Source organism: Pongo abelii, chromosome 8 (assembly GCF_028885655.2).
Source record: "Pongo abelii isolate AG06213 chromosome 8, NHGRI_mPonAbe1-v2.0_pri, whole genome shotgun sequence".
NCBI classification, from domain to species: Eukaryota; Metazoa; Chordata; class Mammalia; order Primates; family Hominidae; genus Pongo; species Pongo abelii.
Window position 1 is genome coordinate 102,322,086 of NC_071993.2, and position 17,930 is coordinate 102,340,015.

The window sequence follows — 17,930 nt, forward strand, 5'->3', positions numbered from 1 at the left end:
GTGGTAAGCTTTCATACACATCATTAACAAAGAAGTTCTGCAGCTAAGAGAAGAATTTGAGAAAACCCTCATCAAAATTTGTTTTGATTCCACCTCAATCTGGTTCCCTGAGTAGATTTGTTTCCTTGGAACACAACAGACCCATGGTCAAACGGCTTCCTCTGCAAAGGTACTATTCGGAGTGAGTATCATCTAAACTGCATCTCTGGAGCAAATCAAACTCACATGTGTCTCTATGGTGGGAGGTGGCTTTCCAAAGGCATGACACACAGCCCTATGTAGGCTAGATACTGGGTTCTAAAACTTGCAGAACCTATACAAGATCTGAAGCCCTTGTGGAAGTGGCTGTATCTTCTGAACTAAAAATCAGACCATAGGCACATTGATGGGAACAGGTTTTTAAAGTGGGACTGTCCCGAAAATGCACTCTCTAGTCACTACATCCATGATGGTCCCTCCAAAGCACTACACCAAAAAGAGTTAGTCTGAAATAGTTAGCCTTTCCCATTTCTAACATCTTGCTAATCTGGATTCAAAATTCACATACATGGAATGAAGACCCAATTCCTTCCCTAAAGTTCATGACAACTTTAGGAAAGCACATGAACTAACCTGCAAAGACAAGTCAAAGAATCCACTGTATGGTGGTAACTTCGTGTTAATCAAGTCCTTGTTTCTATGCAAATCATTTTAAGTTTCAGAATAGACAAGGCCAGAATATTTTATGAAATATAAATAAGCTAACACTGCTATTATTTTGAATAAAGTATTATTCAGACAGCCTCTCTAACAACCACTCCTTCTTGTCCCCTCTTTTCCCCATTTTTATTTGTCTCAGGTCTCCCTTGGCCCACATAAGGGACAGGCATCAGTTACCAAGGTGCCTTTTCCCCTACTTCCTTCCCTCACTTTCAAAAATTTATCAATATCAAGGTTGAACGGGACTTAAGGTTTTTTTCTACCAACATAGCCAAGCCTTTCACTATTTTAAATTGAGTGTGTAAGCTTATTTATGTTATCTTCTGAAAATAGAACAGGGGAAAGAGAGAAAGTGGGATCTAGAAAAAGATTTTTTTGAAAGATTATTCTGAAAAATTGTGTGTTGACAGTTTTTTGTTTTTTTAAACAGAACCTCTGATTATACTGACAAAATGCCATGATGTCAAAGAAAACTAAAAATGAGCTTTGATTACAGGGACTTGATTAGAAAAAATGCTGCAATGAAAATGCCCAAATGAAAAGTTAGCTTAGTTAGAAGCAGATGTATGCACTGCTTAAAATGTAGCCTAGCATTTTAGCTCAAAACCCTGTACATCTCTGAATAATGGAGAAATTATAGCTTATCAGTAGATGATAAGATGAAGGTTAATTTATAACTATTACCTGGTTCATGAAGTAAGAAGCAAAGTTTTCACTGGGTGGAGAGGAGTGGCATTTAAATATTCAGTTTTGTTTTTTTTTTTCTTTTTAAGCCTGAGCTCTTTAAAAAATGTTTCTCTCTAGAGCTTTCTAATGTGGAACTCTAGAAGGTTTATTAGAAGAAAATGAGATATACTGGTTGAGCGTGGTGGCACACGCCTGTAACCCCAGCACTTTGGGAGGCTGAGGTGGGTGTATCACTTGAGGTCAGGAGTTTGAGACCAGCCTGACCAACATGGTGAAACCCCGTCTCTATTAAAAATACAAAAATTAGCCAGGCGTGGTGGCATATGCCTGTAGTCCCAGCTACTTGGGAGGCTAAGGCAGAAGAATTGCTTGAACCCCAGAGGCGGAGATTGGGGTGAGCCAAGATTGTGCCCCCGCACTCCAGCCTGGCTGATGGAGTGAGACTCTGTCTCAAAAAGAAAAAAAAAAAAAAAAACAAAGTAAGAAGAAGAAAATGAGAAATAGTTCTTATAAGATGGGGGAAAAAACAGCACTACTTGGGAAGTTTAACAATGTATGTACTTTGAAAAGGACAGGGAGAAGCAGGAAAGTTGGAGTCGGGGGAAGCAGGTAACAGAAGCGTCTGAAGAACTGAATGTGCTTAAAGCTCCTTTCTTGGATGGGCCTGGTGGCTCACACCTGTAACCCCAGCGCTTTGGGAGGCTGGGGTGGGAGGATTGCTTGAGGCCAGAAATCCAAGACCAGCCTGGGCAACATAGCGAGATCCCATCTCTACAAAAAATTTTTAGAAATTAGCGATGCATGGTGGCACACACCTGCAGTCCTAGCTACTTGGGAGGCTGAGGTGGGAGGATCGCTTGAGTCTAGGAGTTTGAGGCTGCAGTGAGCTATGACTGTACCACTGCACTCCAGCCTCGGTGACATGACAGAGCAAGACTTTGTCTCTAAAAAAAAAAAAAAAAAACAAAAAACAAAAACACTTGTTTCTTATTCAGTGTCGGTAGAGAAATGTCACCCACGCCAGGCTAACACAGGGCAGGGGAGTCTGTGAACAAGTTTTCATTTCTCTCAAAGGGTCCACAGGTTCTGATATGTGGATTTCAGCTCATGAACTTTTAATAGGACAAACAAGTCATACAGATTCATCCGAACAACTATAACATAGGACAAGTTCTAGGGCTTGTAAAATCCATTATTTTAATTTTTGATGCTTGTCTTGTAAATCTAATGGAAGAATATTTTACCTCAGCTTATGAATAAAAATAATAATTGTAGCTCCCATTATTAAGTGACTAACAATGGCTGGTAATTTACTAATGTCATCTCACTTCAACCTTGCAAAAAACCAAGAGGAACTAAATACCTCATTTAACAGACAAGGAAACAAAAGCCCAAGTAGGTTGAGAAGATTTGCCCTTAGCTGCAGAGTGAGATAGACAGAGCAGAAATGGATTTAAGGTCTTTCAGATTCCACTTCCCTATGTCATCTAGTAGCCCGTGACAGAGACGCCTACTATGTTCTTTCACCCCAGCTTCATCTGCCCAATCCCGGGAAAGCTGAAAGACTGGCTATTCTATTACCATGTTATTATGGAAGAGGCAGAGAAAGATGTCGTCTCGAAACTCAAGGCATGCACTGCACTGTTGGCCGGGCCAATTTCCAGCCCCTGAAGCCTTTGCCCGATTTTTGCATCCCCTCGCCCTCAGTGATGTTAAGCAAGTTTTCTGAGTTGCCTCACATTTCTAGTTTTCCTCTTGCTGGTCTCCAGGGACAATGGATAACACTGAGTCACTCTTGCTACACCTTCTTTTTTTTTTTGAGACAGAGTCTCACTCTGTTGCCCAGGGTGGAGTGCCATGGTGCGATCTTGGCTCACTGCAACCTTTGCCTCCCGGGTTCAAGCAGTTCTCCTGTCGCAGCCTCCTGAGTAGCTGGGACTACAAGCGCCCGCCGCCACCACGCCCAGCTAATTTTTGTATTTTTAGTAGAGACGGGGTTTCACCATATTTGTCAAGCTGGTCTCGAACTCCTGACCACAGGCGATCCACCCGCATCAGCCTCCCAAAGAGCTGAGATTACAGGCGTGAGCCACCGCCCGGCCTCTACACCTTCTATTAATAGTGGCTGCTCCTTGCTGCCTTCTCCTGGGAGGCTAAGTCAACACTGGGGAAGATGGGTATGCAGTTAGAAATACCAAGGAAAAGGAAAACAGTGTAAGGAGCATGTCTGCATTTCTCCACACTAGAGCCAGCCAAATGGGACAAGTGTGCTCAACATAGTTAAGACACGTTAAATGAAATGTTTCTCAAATTGTCTATTACCTAGCACCTGAAGCTCTGCCTTCAGTATTTCTCCAAAGGCCCTTTAAAACAATGCTAGAGTGGGCTCAGCTGTGCAGAAATCCTGTGGTTTCTGCTCATGGTGGAACCACATGCTAATTGTGCTCCTCAGAGCTCCAAGCAGCAGACATCAAACCTTGGCAGCAACACTCAGACCTTCCTATGCCAGTGATTTGCAGGAAGCTGTAACACTGCACGGGATTTACACAGGGTAAACAACTCACTTAGGCCTCTGAAGGTCCAGCTGGGCTCTAATGTTTACACAATGATTCTTCTCTGGGCTTTGGCAATCTGTCCTTGGTAGCTCAATTTGGGGACAGCCACTCTCCTACAACTGCCAGGAGCCACATAATTGCCTTTTCAACCACAATGACTTTAAATGAGCTTCCAAATCACTTTTTGTTCCTGTTTCTTTTTCTTTAATTTATAAAAATCTCAAAGACAACTGAAGAAAGTACTGGTTGAAAGTTGTTCTAAAAAACTGCCTGACTGAAATGGGAGGATGAGCAAAAATCATTTGTATAACTACTTGCCTATATCAATTAAATTTCAATTTTATGCATTTCTCAGGCCTTTAAACTTAAAACAATTTTCCAAATATTAATGGCTCATTTTTGACACAATCTTTCTTCCATTGCTCAACCTAAATCCTCCTCTGGCTTTACCCCTCACACTTAGGAAGAGAAATGATAAAAGGGTAAAAGATAGTCATACACGACCCCCATGAACAAAAATAGTAGTCAGGGGAAAAGACACAGATGTAGAGTTGGGTACTGAGTCTGGGTGGGGTGGGAAAGGAAGAACAAACAAAAGGGCAAGGACGTCAGGAAGCCCAGAGAGCTTGGGGGAAAGCATTACAAAGCTGTCTACGTTTTAGTTAAAGGCCATCAAGTTCTTTTTTTTTTTAAGAGACAGGGTTTTGCTTTGTTGCCCAGACTGGAGGGAGTACAGTGGTGTGATCGTAGCTCACTGAAGCCTCAAAATCCTGGGCTCAAGTGATCCCCCTGCCCTGACCTCCTGAGTAGCTGGGATTACAGATGCGGCAATCAAGTTCTAAAGAATGCAAAAAAAGACCAGGATAGGGTGTACAGTAGTTGTAGAAGACATAGAGAAAAAAATAGAACTCTGAAGAAGAGAATGAGGTGGAGCAAAATATAAGTTAAAGGAGAAAGTTTGGGAGAACCATAGGGTTAGAAAAAGACTCACCGTCTTCATCTGCTATCGAACTCCTGGGCTGTGAAGGTGGAAAGGGAGTAACTGCTACTGTTTCTTAACTATCCCACAGGCCAGTCAATGGCTTTTGCACTTGCTAGGCAGAGATCTCCTGGGAAGCTCGCGTTAGGAGAGCGACTCAGCCCCTCCCCTGGGCAGTACTGGGCTGGAGTCTGGGGCAGGAGGCACAGATCCTGGCCAAGCATCTTCACAATAGAATTATTTGCTTGAACTCAAGCAAAACAAAGCTATCTTACAAATCCTGTAAGGCCAGTAGAGAATTATTTTAACTCAACTACAGCTGTGCCCGAGAAGATGAGCCTCTTTAAATCCTTGCCTTAGTGCAATCTCTTCTAGAAATGAGGAAGAAGCACTGAGACAGACCATTTTGACACCACAACCTGGGGATGCCTAGAGGTGGTGTCTTGAGTGACATCACCAAGAGGTGGCAGTGGCCACCACCAGCCTGAAGTGGTAGAAGAGACATCGGAAAGCATGGGAAAAAAGCTGGTCTCTGGGGCTTCACCTGGACTCACCTTCCCATTGACACGGTCCAGGAGGTCCTCACAGGCCACGGACCATGAAGTAACATACCAGTTATCTGGTTTTGCTGCAAATTCTGAGACATTATTTGAAAATATTTTCCCTCTTCTTGACATCAAATGTGCCAAGTGAGCCAACATCATTTGGGCGTGTTCAGAGTAGGGGGCGCTAATTCTGTAAAATCTGCATTCTCCATTCTCATCCTATATCCATATTCCCAAAATTGCGTCTGGCCAATTTTCTTCATCTCTTTTTGGGGGCTGGGAAACAGTCATAGTTCCCCATCCCAGTGGTTCTCAATCCTGTCTGTCAATCACTTGAGGAGTTTTCCTAACTATATATTCCTTTTTTTTTTTTTTTTTTTTGAGACAGAGACTCACTCTGTCACCCATGATGGAGTGCAGTGGTGCGATTTTGGCTCACTGCAACCTCTGCATCCCAGATTCAAGTGATTCTCTTGCCTCAGCCTCCCAAGTAGCTGGGATTACAGGTGCCTGCCACCACGCCCGCTGGCTAATTTTTTTTGTATTTTTAGTAAAGACAGGGTTTCACTATGTTGGCCAGGCTGGTCTCGAACTCCTGACCTCAGGTGATCCACCCACCTCGGCCTCCCAAAGTGCTGAAATTACAGGCATGAGCCACTGTGCTGGGTCCCTAACTATATATTTCCAGGCACCATCTGGGAGGTACTGGCTTAGCAGACTGAGGCAGGACTGACTCAGGGGAAGCTGAATGCCTGGAGTCGGGTACCAGAGAGCCTCTGGACAAGAAGGGGACAACCAAGAACACAGAGTCAGGAAGGGGAAAGGAATCTGCAGGGCAGTATAGCAGCGTGAGTAAAAGCCTATGTTTACAGAGCCCCAAACACCTAGGTTTGAATCCTGGTTCTGCTACTTACTATGTAATCTTGCATATATTACTTAATCTCTCTGAACCTCATACTCCTCATTGATAAAATAAAGAGTTACTTCATGGGGCTGCTGGGAGAATGAAAATGAGATAACAATAGTGATATATTCAGCACAGAACCTTGTATGTGGCAAGGGCTCAATTAATGACAGCCACATAGTCACTGAGGTGGTGGTTATGTCATTATAAGACTATTATTATTAATAGGATTACCACTCTGGGCTGCTGAGATGTTGGCCACCACACTGCTGTTCCTTAAAGCAGCAGGGGAGAAGGTGGGGGACTGCATTTCTGAAGCTGTTTCTGCACAGTTTGCCCCCTCCCTTCTGCTAACATCTCTTCCGTCCCATAGACAGCAGTCTCTAAGATTACAAAATGATTAAAAGTGACTGCCCCTTCTTGGAATTTCCAAAGTTTTCTTTTTTTAAAAAGAACATTTTAACCCTCATTGACTGAGACATGATAACTCTATTTATAGTCTAAAAGTCTGGCCAGAAGTTTGCTTTTTCACTGTAGCTGGGGGAAAAAAGAAGGTTGCTAAGCCAGCATAAACAAACTTTCACACAGTCCCTTACTATTGAGGAGGATCAGCTTTGAGATCTTTAGAAATGTATTTTTTATACCGTATAAACAACTAGAATTTAGACAGAGATGGCAGCCCTTAGGCTAGGCTTTGATAGGTTTATTACAAATGATTCTAGTTCCAAATTCTGAATTAAAACCAAACAAAAAACCCCAGCAGTAAAAACAAACTTCTCCCCAGGAGAGAGACTCTGGAATGATGGCTCAGATTTCTCAGTAACGCTGTTTCTTAATGCACATTAACATCTGTGGGTAGAGCTTCCACTCGGTGCTGATCTGTCTTGAATGCCTTTCTTTGAAAGGCATACATCTTTCCTATGTTAAGAAGGATGTGCACAGAGCGCAGGGCCACCTATCGGGGAGCACAGGGCTGGAGCAGCACCACGGACAGGGCTGATGAGGCCCTGCTGGAGCTCACAGACAACATGAAAACCACAAATCAAGGATCAAGAAATCCAGAGACTCTCTTGAAATGGTTTAAAAAAAAAAAAAACCCTCAAAACCAAAAATCCTGTGATTATTTAAAATGATCTAGCTCAAATGTTTCCTTCACTTGTAAGAAGCCTTGATCTAATTGAATACATCAGTGATCTATGCCTGGATATGTCATCTAGGCAGGAGTGGGGGCGTGAGATGGAATTTACCCTATTTTTAAAAGATCTCCAGGGAGGATGTCTTTTTAGAAACTTGTGTTAAAGTCTAATTATCTTTGCTATTAATAATTTTTTTATGTCCAACCTAATTTTTTCCTTTTTATTCTTTAAGACTATTTCTTCCTTTCAGTCTCTGAAAATAAAAAAATAGTTAAGGTTTGCTTCTAAATTATATGTGATAAGTTATCATGACATCCCTTACTGTTTATGCCTCTATGCAAAATAAATCCAGTTCCCTCATATGCTAGACTTGATGCATGCCAAAAATCAGACGTGATCGTCAGCAGGGGTTGCTAGGTGTGGTGGCTGATGACACAGGAGCTCTGGCTGTGCAGCCATGAAACCCTGTCTTTGGACCAACAGCCAAGCTGACTTTGGAAGCTGTGGGTGCTGCCTGAGGCAGGCCTAAGGCAGTCTTCCAGTCTGATGGGAGCCACTGTTCCTCTCCACAGGATTTCTTCAAGTGGGCCTTCCTATGCCTGTGTCCGTGGGATACTGTGCCTTCTGCACACTCTGTGCTTGTTGCCTTGAAGGAAACTCTTATCTTGCGAGTTTGGCTGGGTTCGCAAGTCCAAATAAAGCACAAATTGAAAATTGCAACTAGTCAAAATTACTCTGAAAAACTCCCTAACTCAACTCAGTCAGTTGTTTCTTCACCAATGCTTTTGTGTGGTAATCAGCACCATTAGACAGAAAAACTGCACTCTCTACACCAAATAGACTCTTCTTGGCCTTGAGGAAGTCACTGATCAGAATTAAATTATCAGCTTTTAGTTCTGTAAGTCTGGGTTTGTTTGGTAGACCTTTCTTTTCATTCAAAATAGGCCCCAGGCATGAAATGGTTGGAAACCAATTACTGGGGCATAGGAGAGACCAAAAATGGCCTATGGTATTTTAACACATCCCAGTGTGTCATCTCATATATGACTGATCAATAAGAGTTTGGTGAATGATTGAATGAACAACTTTACCAATGATGAGAAGGGCTGAGAGGGATGGTCTGCTGAGCAGATTAGAGCAGAGAAGCATCAAGATTGTGGCACTGGCATTCATCCCTAAGAAAGAACTCTGGCTCTACAGTCCAAAGCCTTCACTCACCAGTGTTTTCCAGGTATTACCGAGGGCCCACTGTGTGCCAGCAAGGTTTTCTGTGGCGTTCTGGACACATGCTCTCACAACCGCCCCCACACTGGACACAGTAAGCTGAAGTGACCTTGCTGAACTCTCTGTCAGATGGGAGCTTCTGAGGACGGGGTACATGTCCTATTACTTCCAACGACAGTGCCTGGCACACAGCAAGTGTTCAATACTACTTGAATGAATGAAGTTCAGAGCACTCAACATCTCATCCTAGAACAGTATTTAACAAAACTTCCTCCTCCATACCATATCTATTCACCCTCTTCTGGATTACTCATCCAAATCAGATAATCCCTGCTATTAGGATAATTCTCAAGATGTTGCCCCTAACTCACATTTTAGAAACTTCCTTGACACTTAGACTTTTTCCCCAGAAATAATATTTCTTAGACACAAATGTGGCTGTCTTCCCCAGCAGGTACAAATTCCTATCCAGCTCTTTCATTAAATGTTTACCAGCTTAGCTAAAACCCTTATTTTCAAGAAATGTCATCTCCCACTATGACTGAATCTTATACCTGGATACCTCTTTAGCAATTCCCTACCAAAGAGAGATACCCTGAGGTCCCATGAAAAGAGTTAGTTGCAGGCATGAGAACCGGGTAATTTTCCTGTTGATGGTTGCAGATCCACCTCCTGCCCACCCACTATAATGACTCAGCTTCCCTGAGTCACTGCTCAACCACCAGCATCAGGTGACCACCTCAGGTACAAAGCCTTGGGCAGTTGGGTAAAGGCAGCTTTGACCAGAGCCCCACATGTTCAAAGCATTATAACTAAGCTAACACTGGCTACCCCGTTAATCACGTAAACCCTAGGGAAATAGGACTAAAATACCATCTGGATAGACTCCGGTGATACAGTCAGCAAGGAGTGAGACACCACCACAAAACACAAGGTTAGAGGGAAGCAAATGACGGGGAAACAGCCCTTAGCCACCAGGCAAAACCCCAAGATAAAAAAGAAAGTAGCAGCACCAGTACAAAGAGAGGCACACAATTTTCCTTTAATTACCTTCAGATTTAGGACTAGGAGTAGATGCAGGAAACTGGTAGGTGGGAGTGTAAGGATTGTCCTCTGTAGCAGAGAAAAGCAGTGGATTTTGAAACTATCCACCAGGAAGTAGAGGAAGTGACAAATCCCAATTGACTCTTTCGAATGATTGATTACCTATTTTAGTGTTATTAAAGCACACGGGCATCACACTTAAAAATAGATTAATGAATTAGAAAGGATTTAGTTATTTTAACATAGCACACCATGCAAATGAGTGAAATAAAATTTTCACCAGCCAAAAACGACTATGAAAATAAAATCTAAAAGCCCAAATCTTAGGCCTACAATGGAACTATAAGAATTAATTTAAAGCTCGGACAACAGATATGCTGTCTAAGTTTATGGTACCTTCGGAAGTTTGCTGGATTTCAGGAAGTTCAGGGAATTTGTACGTAGGGAAATAAGGGTTTTCTTCAGGAGTGTCTAGGCAGAGGAGCAGGTTTGGGAGAGAGAATAGAGGAAGATACAAATGGAGAGAATAAACGAGTAGGAATCCACATACAATTTAGGCTCCTTGAATTCTGGAACATACTAAGCTTCACTAGTGATATGAAAGAAATTCAAACTGCTTTTAAAAATCCAGTCCTTTTGCCTGAATTACCGAGACACATCGAAAGAGACAATACCATTACTCTTCTTGGACAAAGAATTGCCATGAACAGGCTCCAATGGGCAAGAAACATTTAACATAAAGCATCAGGTTTTTACTTTTGATAGGCAAGAAATATTAAGTATGATAATAAATAGTATGTAATAAACATGCTATCCTAACATGATTTTTTTAAATCAAAGCTTGTGTTGTGGACATTCAGCAAACAAGTAGATCATTAATTTTTCAAATATCTTTGCCTACCATTAAGGCAGGTAGTTTTGTTTAGCACCTACAATTAGCTTAAGAACTATAACATGAGAAGACCAAAGCTGCCTGTGGGGCAAAATTACATATTTTGCACATTTACATGCATTAATGTCTCTGCAATTAGGCTTCCAAAGCTGGGTCTAAAGGCGAGAGAGTCACAGATTGCAAGACAAAATGGGCAGTGACTTCAGGAAGTGATGAGTGGAGCTGACTCCATCTGATCACAGAAATCCAAGCATTTAGTTTCACCACTGTGACCACGCTCATCCACCCAACCACAGTGGATTTACTCTTCACTGGAAATGCTCCAACACCTCAATATTTAGAGCACTTCGATATTTAGAAACAGTTTGAACAGGGGCACACCCAGGTTCACTTTGAACCCAGCAGTAGTTAATTAACAGTGGTGTTAGCTAGCATCCGCAGCTCATCAGAGAGATTGGGCTTAGGTGGGAACACTGACCAGAACACTTTCTCTTTGCCTTCATGTGTCATCCATGCCAGGCAGCCAGACTGGATATGGGTAAGGGGAAGGGCAGGATGCTCTGCCCGTGGGAGAAGTGGTACCCTTCCCACGGTGCAGCTACATCCCACCTATCAGCTGACTGGTGGCACAGGCAGCAATGGGAGCCGGTGGGGTCATGTCCTGCCCAAGCACTGGCCTGCGGTTCTCCATGCTGGGTCACCTGCTGATAGCCCAGCCGGCATCTAATTTGGAAGCGCTGCTCTTTCAGCTTGAGCGGGCTCTGGTGTGTCAGCTCCTGACTGACTTTCAGGGCTACCTGCCAAGGGCTGGCTTTCAGCTGGGGAAGATTATTGTTCATATTAACACAGCCTGAGAGGCGTACTATGCATTCTACTTCACAAGGCCAAATGTGTTCTCTTTTAGACCCTGTGACATTCTCCGGAGGAAGGGAAGCAGAACAAACACAGAAAGGTACGTGATTGGTCCAAGGTTTACCCGAGTGCTTGGGGGACTCAAACCAGGTGAGAACATTTTTTTTTGGAGACAGAGTTTCACTCTTGTTGCCCAAGCTGGAGTGCAATGGCACGATCTTGGCTCACCGCAACCTCCGCCTCCTGGGTTCAAGTGATTCTCCTGCCTCAGCCTCCAAGTAGCTGGGATTACAGGCATGTGCCACCACGCCCGGCTAATTTTGTATTTTTAGTAGAGATGGGGTTTCTCCATGTTGGTCAGGCTGGTCTCGAACTCCTAACCTCAGGTGATCCACCCGCCTCAGCCTCCCAAAGTGCTGGGATTACAGGCTTGAGCCACTGCGCCCGGCCAGAGAACAGTGTTCTTAATTCCCAGTTCAGTGCATTCTCAACTCACTCTGCCCACAAGGCAGTCATGGGCTGACACACGGAGATATACCTAAAGCTGGAAGCAGGTGGGTGTTGGAGCTGCTCACATCCCAGGCAGACAGATGCTGGAGCACAGGCAGAGTGCTGGGCTCAGCCTGCTGCATTCCACATCTGGGAGGAAGGATTTGAGAGCAGATCTCAAATTCCACCTCTGAGGCAGGCACACAAGTGCTTCCTCCCTCCTATGCTCTGAAGGTGCATGGCTGGGCTCAGGCAGACCAGTACCTAATGAGGTCCAACTGCAGGACCCAGTCTTCTGGCATCCTAGCAAAGTGAGTTCAGGCCCACAAAACGTGTATTGGCACATAGCACAGCACAGCTTCTACAAATGAAAATCAGTACCTCTGTTTAGTTTGTGTATCTGTTTAAACATAGTCTTGTACCAGTCTTTTGATCTCTCAGTGTTCTGTAGAAAAACAAAGAGCAAAATTAAATGAATATCTTGACACATTTCAGACTTCCTATGATTTCAAAATCAAAATGGAAAGTAACAATATCTGAATTCAAAACTCAGCCACATTTATCTTTTTTAAAAAGGCAAAACTTTTTAGAAAGAGAAAAACCAAGGGTCCCAAACCTCAATCTGCAGGGTAATATTTGGCTGAAAGGATACAGATTTTGAAAACAGTGGATGAGGATACACTTGAAAGGTATCCATTTTTAAATTTTTAAAATTTCACTTTTAGATAGAATCTCTCCGTATATAGACTGTGCCAAACTGAAGGAAAGTCTCCTAGAAATATAAAAGACAAAGGATATTTGCTTATCATACTGTTTCCTCAACCATTCTAGATTATTCAACAGCAATGTATCCGAGTCACCTTGCATAGGGCCAGATTTGGAATGCATACATTAAAACATAACTCATTATAGCATCCACTGCCAGAGTTTTCACCCTAACCACAAAGTTGGAATGGCTGGGCTTTTTTTTTTAAGATAAAAATAAAACAAGGAAGGTGACAGATAGGTGGCTAGATATTTTCACTCCCACTTTTACAGAAGAGGAAATGAGATACAGAATGACAAAGCGAACTGGCCAAAGTCACAGAGCTGATGAGAAGGTGAGTGGAAGGGCCATCCAACGCGATGGTTAGGGGTAAGGGTTTGGGAGTCAGGCAGACCATTCTGTCACCCACAAGCTGTGCAACCTTGGATGAGTAACAAATCCCTCTGAGTCCCCGCTTCCTCATCTATAAGATGGAAATGATATTAGTATCCATTACTCACTTGGATGAGTGATGCTTAAATGAGATAATGTACTCAGCAAATGGTAGCTGTGATTTCTCTTAGGAATAACTCTCCTTCTATATTACTACTTAGGACCAGAGAAGAGTTATTTTGAGGCTTAGTCCACTGTGGTTTCTATTGGCCGCTTCCAAAAGGACACATTTTTTAAATGGAAATCACAGTGGAACATATTGCGGCAATGGTCTAGTAGACACATGGAAAAGAATGGAATTCACCCAAATCCAGTTCCAAAAGTTGCCCAGCTTTATGTTAAATGTTTCTTGCCCATTGGAGCCTGTTCCCTGGAATTCCTTAGGGCCTGCAGGACTGGCAGGCCTGTGCTGCTGGGGAGAGCTGGGTCAGGGATGCCATGAGACCTGCTCTGTCCTGGAGGCTTGGCTGGCGGAATCCATTCTGAGGTTCCCTTAGTGTTCCCTACTCACTTTGGATGACACATGATCTCCCATCCAGGGAGATCTTCCTGAACCTGTCAACAGGGACCTTGGGCCTCACACTCTCCCCAGGATTCTCTTACCCTGGACCAGGAAATTCTCAACATGCTCCACACAGAGCAATAATGAAGGAAGACTGCCCATAACATTGTCCCTAGAACACTCACATACTCAAAGCCTCTGAAAAGTTCTACAGCAGAGAAATCTCTCTGACTTGGTCCCACCCAGCTTTTCCTCACATTTACTTGACCACGAAACCCTTTATTCATAGGACTTATAACATCCAACACCCACTTTGGGAAAAGCTGTTGTACACCAAGTCTGGAGCACAGCTTCTGGGGGATCTGGCACTCATGGGGCTTACAGAGACGATGGTGTGATGGGGTTCACATGTACTCAGAGTGTACACTTGTCACAGCTTAAGATGAAGCCTAAGAAGGACCTCTAAGTCAATAGACATACCCGGAGTGGGATGCCCACTTCATCCATGGAAACATCGCTTAAGTCCTGAGTGCTCTTCACCACCCGCCTACTGTCATCCTTTGCTCTTTTTTCAGCAGCCTTGCCAGGTGAGGTGGGTTTTTCCTGGGTTGGTGCTGAGTCCTGCTCTCCCACTCTTCTTTCTGAGACAGGATCTGGAAATGAAAAGCAATTGTTAGCTGAAGCTCTTTTGGTAGCTGCAAAACAAAACACTCCTGAACAGGCTAGCTGGGGGGAAGCGTGTCTGCTAATTCTCAACTGGAATTAGTTCTGCTTAGAGCAGGGGTCAGCAAACTTTGGCCCATGGGCTGGTTTTACTGGAACACAACCATACCAATTCCTCTACATATTATTTATGGATGCTTTTGAACAACTATGGCCGAGTTGAGTAGCTGTGACGGAAACCATATGGCCTGCAAAGTCTAAAATATTTATCATCTGGTCCTTAAAAAAAAAAAAAAAAAGGCTTGCCAACAGTGTGATCAGAGCTTTGCAGAGGTATGCACATCGTGCTCTGGTCAACTGAGTAGTTCTGACTGTTCTAGAAATTAAGGAGCAGGTAGAACCACAGGATGGGGCTAAACATTACTTGAAAGTTTTCGATTCCTCTTGAGGAAGTCACTTAACTTTTCCATGCCTCAGTTTTCCCATCCAAAAACAGGGATAACACTTCTATTGGCAAGCTCACAGCAATGTGGTGAGAGGACTTATCAGGATAACTTATGCCAAAGTGTTCAGCAAGCTGTACATTGCTAAGTATACATTATAGATTATTTTTGTTCAAGATGGGAAGATATAGAGCACTAACAAAGATACCGCATATGACCTAAGATTATAAAATTACTTAATAGAATCTGGCTTCCAAGCTATGACATTTATTTATTGGGCAGACATTGCGCTCTGCCTTGTGGACATGAAGGTGAGCATTCCAGAATCTTAGCCTTCAGGGAGCTTACAGTCTAGTGGGCAGAAAAACCAAGTGAGCCAGCAATGAGAATGCAGGGTGACAAGGGCCGATTCTCAGAAGAGAAGCCAATCAGACTCACAGGAAGTGAAGGGTGCTCCAGAGGAACAGCTTAAAAAAATGCTTGGGGGCCTCTGGACTACTGAGCTAATTATGTGCCAAGCAATGCACTAAACTCTTCATTTACATTCTCTCATTTTATCCTCCCAAAGATCTATGAGGAAGAAACTATTATCGCCTTTTTTTTTTTTAATAGTTAAAGGATCAATACAAAGAGAAGTTAAAGTACCCTGCCTGTGGCCACACAACCAGCTCATAGCCAAGCTGTGATGTGGCCTAATGTCCACCTGACTCTAGCAGTCCTCTCTGAACCACATCCTGTCTTGCCTCTTTCAAAGGTGGTACCAAGGTTTCAAGTCTGGAAGCCCGGCCTAAGCCAAATGGAGAAGTTAGAATTGGGTTAGGAAAGGGAGGGCGAAATGGCTGCTTCCACTTGGACTACGGTAACTTTGAGAAGACAGCAAGATACTCAAGTAGGAATGCCCTAGAGACCCCTAGAGGAAATATGGAGGGGCCCAGGTGAGACACCCTGACAGGAGTGCAACTTTGGAGGCATCAGCCCAAAAGTGATGGCTGACGCCAGGGAGATGTCAGAGCTCAGTGGTGGACAGAAGCAAGGCCAGAGTAAAGTGCTAAAGTCATACATGGAAGGACACCACAGTTATAGCTGCAAGGCAAAAGAATCCCCAAAGTGATGCAAAGTCATCCGAGGGACAGGAGATGAACCAGAAAAGTATACAAGGTGCCACTGAACCAGGGAAGACAGAACTCCAAGAAGTGGGTGGTTAAATGTCTCAAAAGAAAAAAAAAACACAAAAAACCCAGAAATTGAAGCAGAGGAGGAGGCGGCATTAGATTAGGCAAGAGAGAAGTCACAGGAACACTCTGAGGGAGCAACTTCAGGAGGGCAGTGGGGGTGGGTGCCAGATTGCACAGAGGGTTGAAGGTGTAAGCAAGAAGTTGGGGGAGTGAGTGGGGAGTTCAGCACAGAGGAAGGAATGTGCTAGATGGTAATTCAAGAGGTCAAAAGATTAGGGGCAAAAAGGTTTAAGCTGGCTGGGTGCCACGGCTCAAGCCTCTCAACATATCAGGAGGCTGAGGCAGGAGGATTGCTTGAACCTAGGAGTTCAAGACCAGCCTGGGCAACATAGCGAGACCCCATCACTACAAAAAATTAAAAAATTAGCCAGGCACATGCCTGTTGTTCCAGCTCTTGGGAGGCTAAGCTGGGAGGATCTCCTGAGCCTGGGAGTTCGAAGCTGCAGTAAGCCATGATCATGCCACCACACTCCAGCCTCAGCAATAAAGCAAGACTCTGTCTCAAAAAAAAAAAAAAAAAAAGTTTAGGCCAAGGGAACCTAAAATCCTATCAGTGAGAGTGAGACCCAAGAGGTAAGGATGAAGGGCATCAAGATGTGCTGTGGCAATTAGTAAGTGCTCAGTTAAAACCTGCTTATTGATTGACTGTGGACAGGTTCTCGTCTTTGAGAAAGGAAAAGGTGCAGACTGCTGGCTGGGGAACTACACTTGGGTGAAAAGGAAGAATGTGAGGACACATGCAAAGTTGTGACAAAGTCAGAGATGTCTGTGAGTGGAGGAGACGCTGTAGAAGTGGGGGAAACAATGACTCCAGCATGCTCAGGTTTTACAACGTTCATTCTCCTCCATGGGGTCGTGACTGCCCACATCCAAATGATTTCTAAGCTTGGTAAGTGCTTCAGAAAGCCTGATCCCTGGCGTCATCACCGTCAATGTCAAAGGATGTTAAGACCAGATTGGCTTTATGGAATGAGTTCTCATGCTTCCAGAAAATTCCAACGCCAGGCCAAGGACTTGGCAGGAAGCCTGGAAGTGTAGAGGGATTTCGAGTTACCCAAGCCCACCCTTAATGCGGCTCTGCTGAACATTCTCCTCCCACCTGGAAAGGCCTTCTGCCGAATGTCAGCAGGAAGGAGCAGATGAGGCTGAGTTCAAGCTCAGTCTTACATGGTGCTTTAAGATCACGGTGAGGATCACAGACATGCCATACTCAGGGTCAAGGCAGGTGACTCTAACAACAATCACATTCGACTGCAAAAATCAGGCTGACAGTCCATGGATTTCTCCTAAAGCTGTCAGTGTCCTTTTGATCTACAAAATTTAGCCCTGAATTGTTTTACTCGAAAGCTTGTGGTCATGTGACTCATCACTGAGTGGATTTCAATATACAGAGAGCCCCTGAAGAAAAAGTGTCACTTTATATAATGAAAACCCAAAGTGACACTTAACTGTACCATGCAGGTGACAGGGCCAGGTGTTGACATCCATATTACAATGAGGGCTTGCTATTTTCTCAGTAGGAAAATGCTGATCCTTCACGTGACATCCTGGGGGCATTTCTTCCTAGTCTTTTTTATTTTTCTAATTACACAGGGTCTTGTTCTCTTACCCAGGCTGAAGCGCAGTGGCATGATCATGGCTCACTGCAGCCTTGACCTCCCTGAGCTCAGGTGATCCTCCCACCTTTGCCTCCCAAGTAGCTGGGACTACAGGTGTGCGCCACCACACCTGGCTAGTTTTTTTGTATTTCTGTAGAAATGGGGTTTTGCCATATTGCCCAGGCTGGTCTCAAACTCCTAGGCTCAAGGAATCTGCCCACCTCTGCCTCCCAACTGCCCGCCTCTGCCTCCCAAAGTGTTGGGATTACAGGTGTGAGTCACTGT

The 17,930-nt window shown here is 44.0% G+C and overlaps 1 protein-coding gene across 17 annotated transcripts in view; it reads right to left on the reverse strand.

Annotated features, from left to right (window-relative positions):
• SORBS1 (sorbin and SH3 domain containing 1) overlaps positions 1–17,930 on the reverse strand; it is a 251,763-nt gene that overhangs the window by 73,204 nt on the left and 160,629 nt on the right. For all 17 annotated transcript variants that reach the window (XM_063727053.1, XM_063727050.1, XM_054521431.2 and 14 more), the window contains 2 exon segments: positions 14,187–14,359; positions 12,388–12,451 (listed from right to left, as the gene is read on the reverse strand). In XM_063727053.1, the coding sequence (XP_063583123.1) occupies positions 12,388–12,451; positions 14,187–14,359 (237 nt within the window).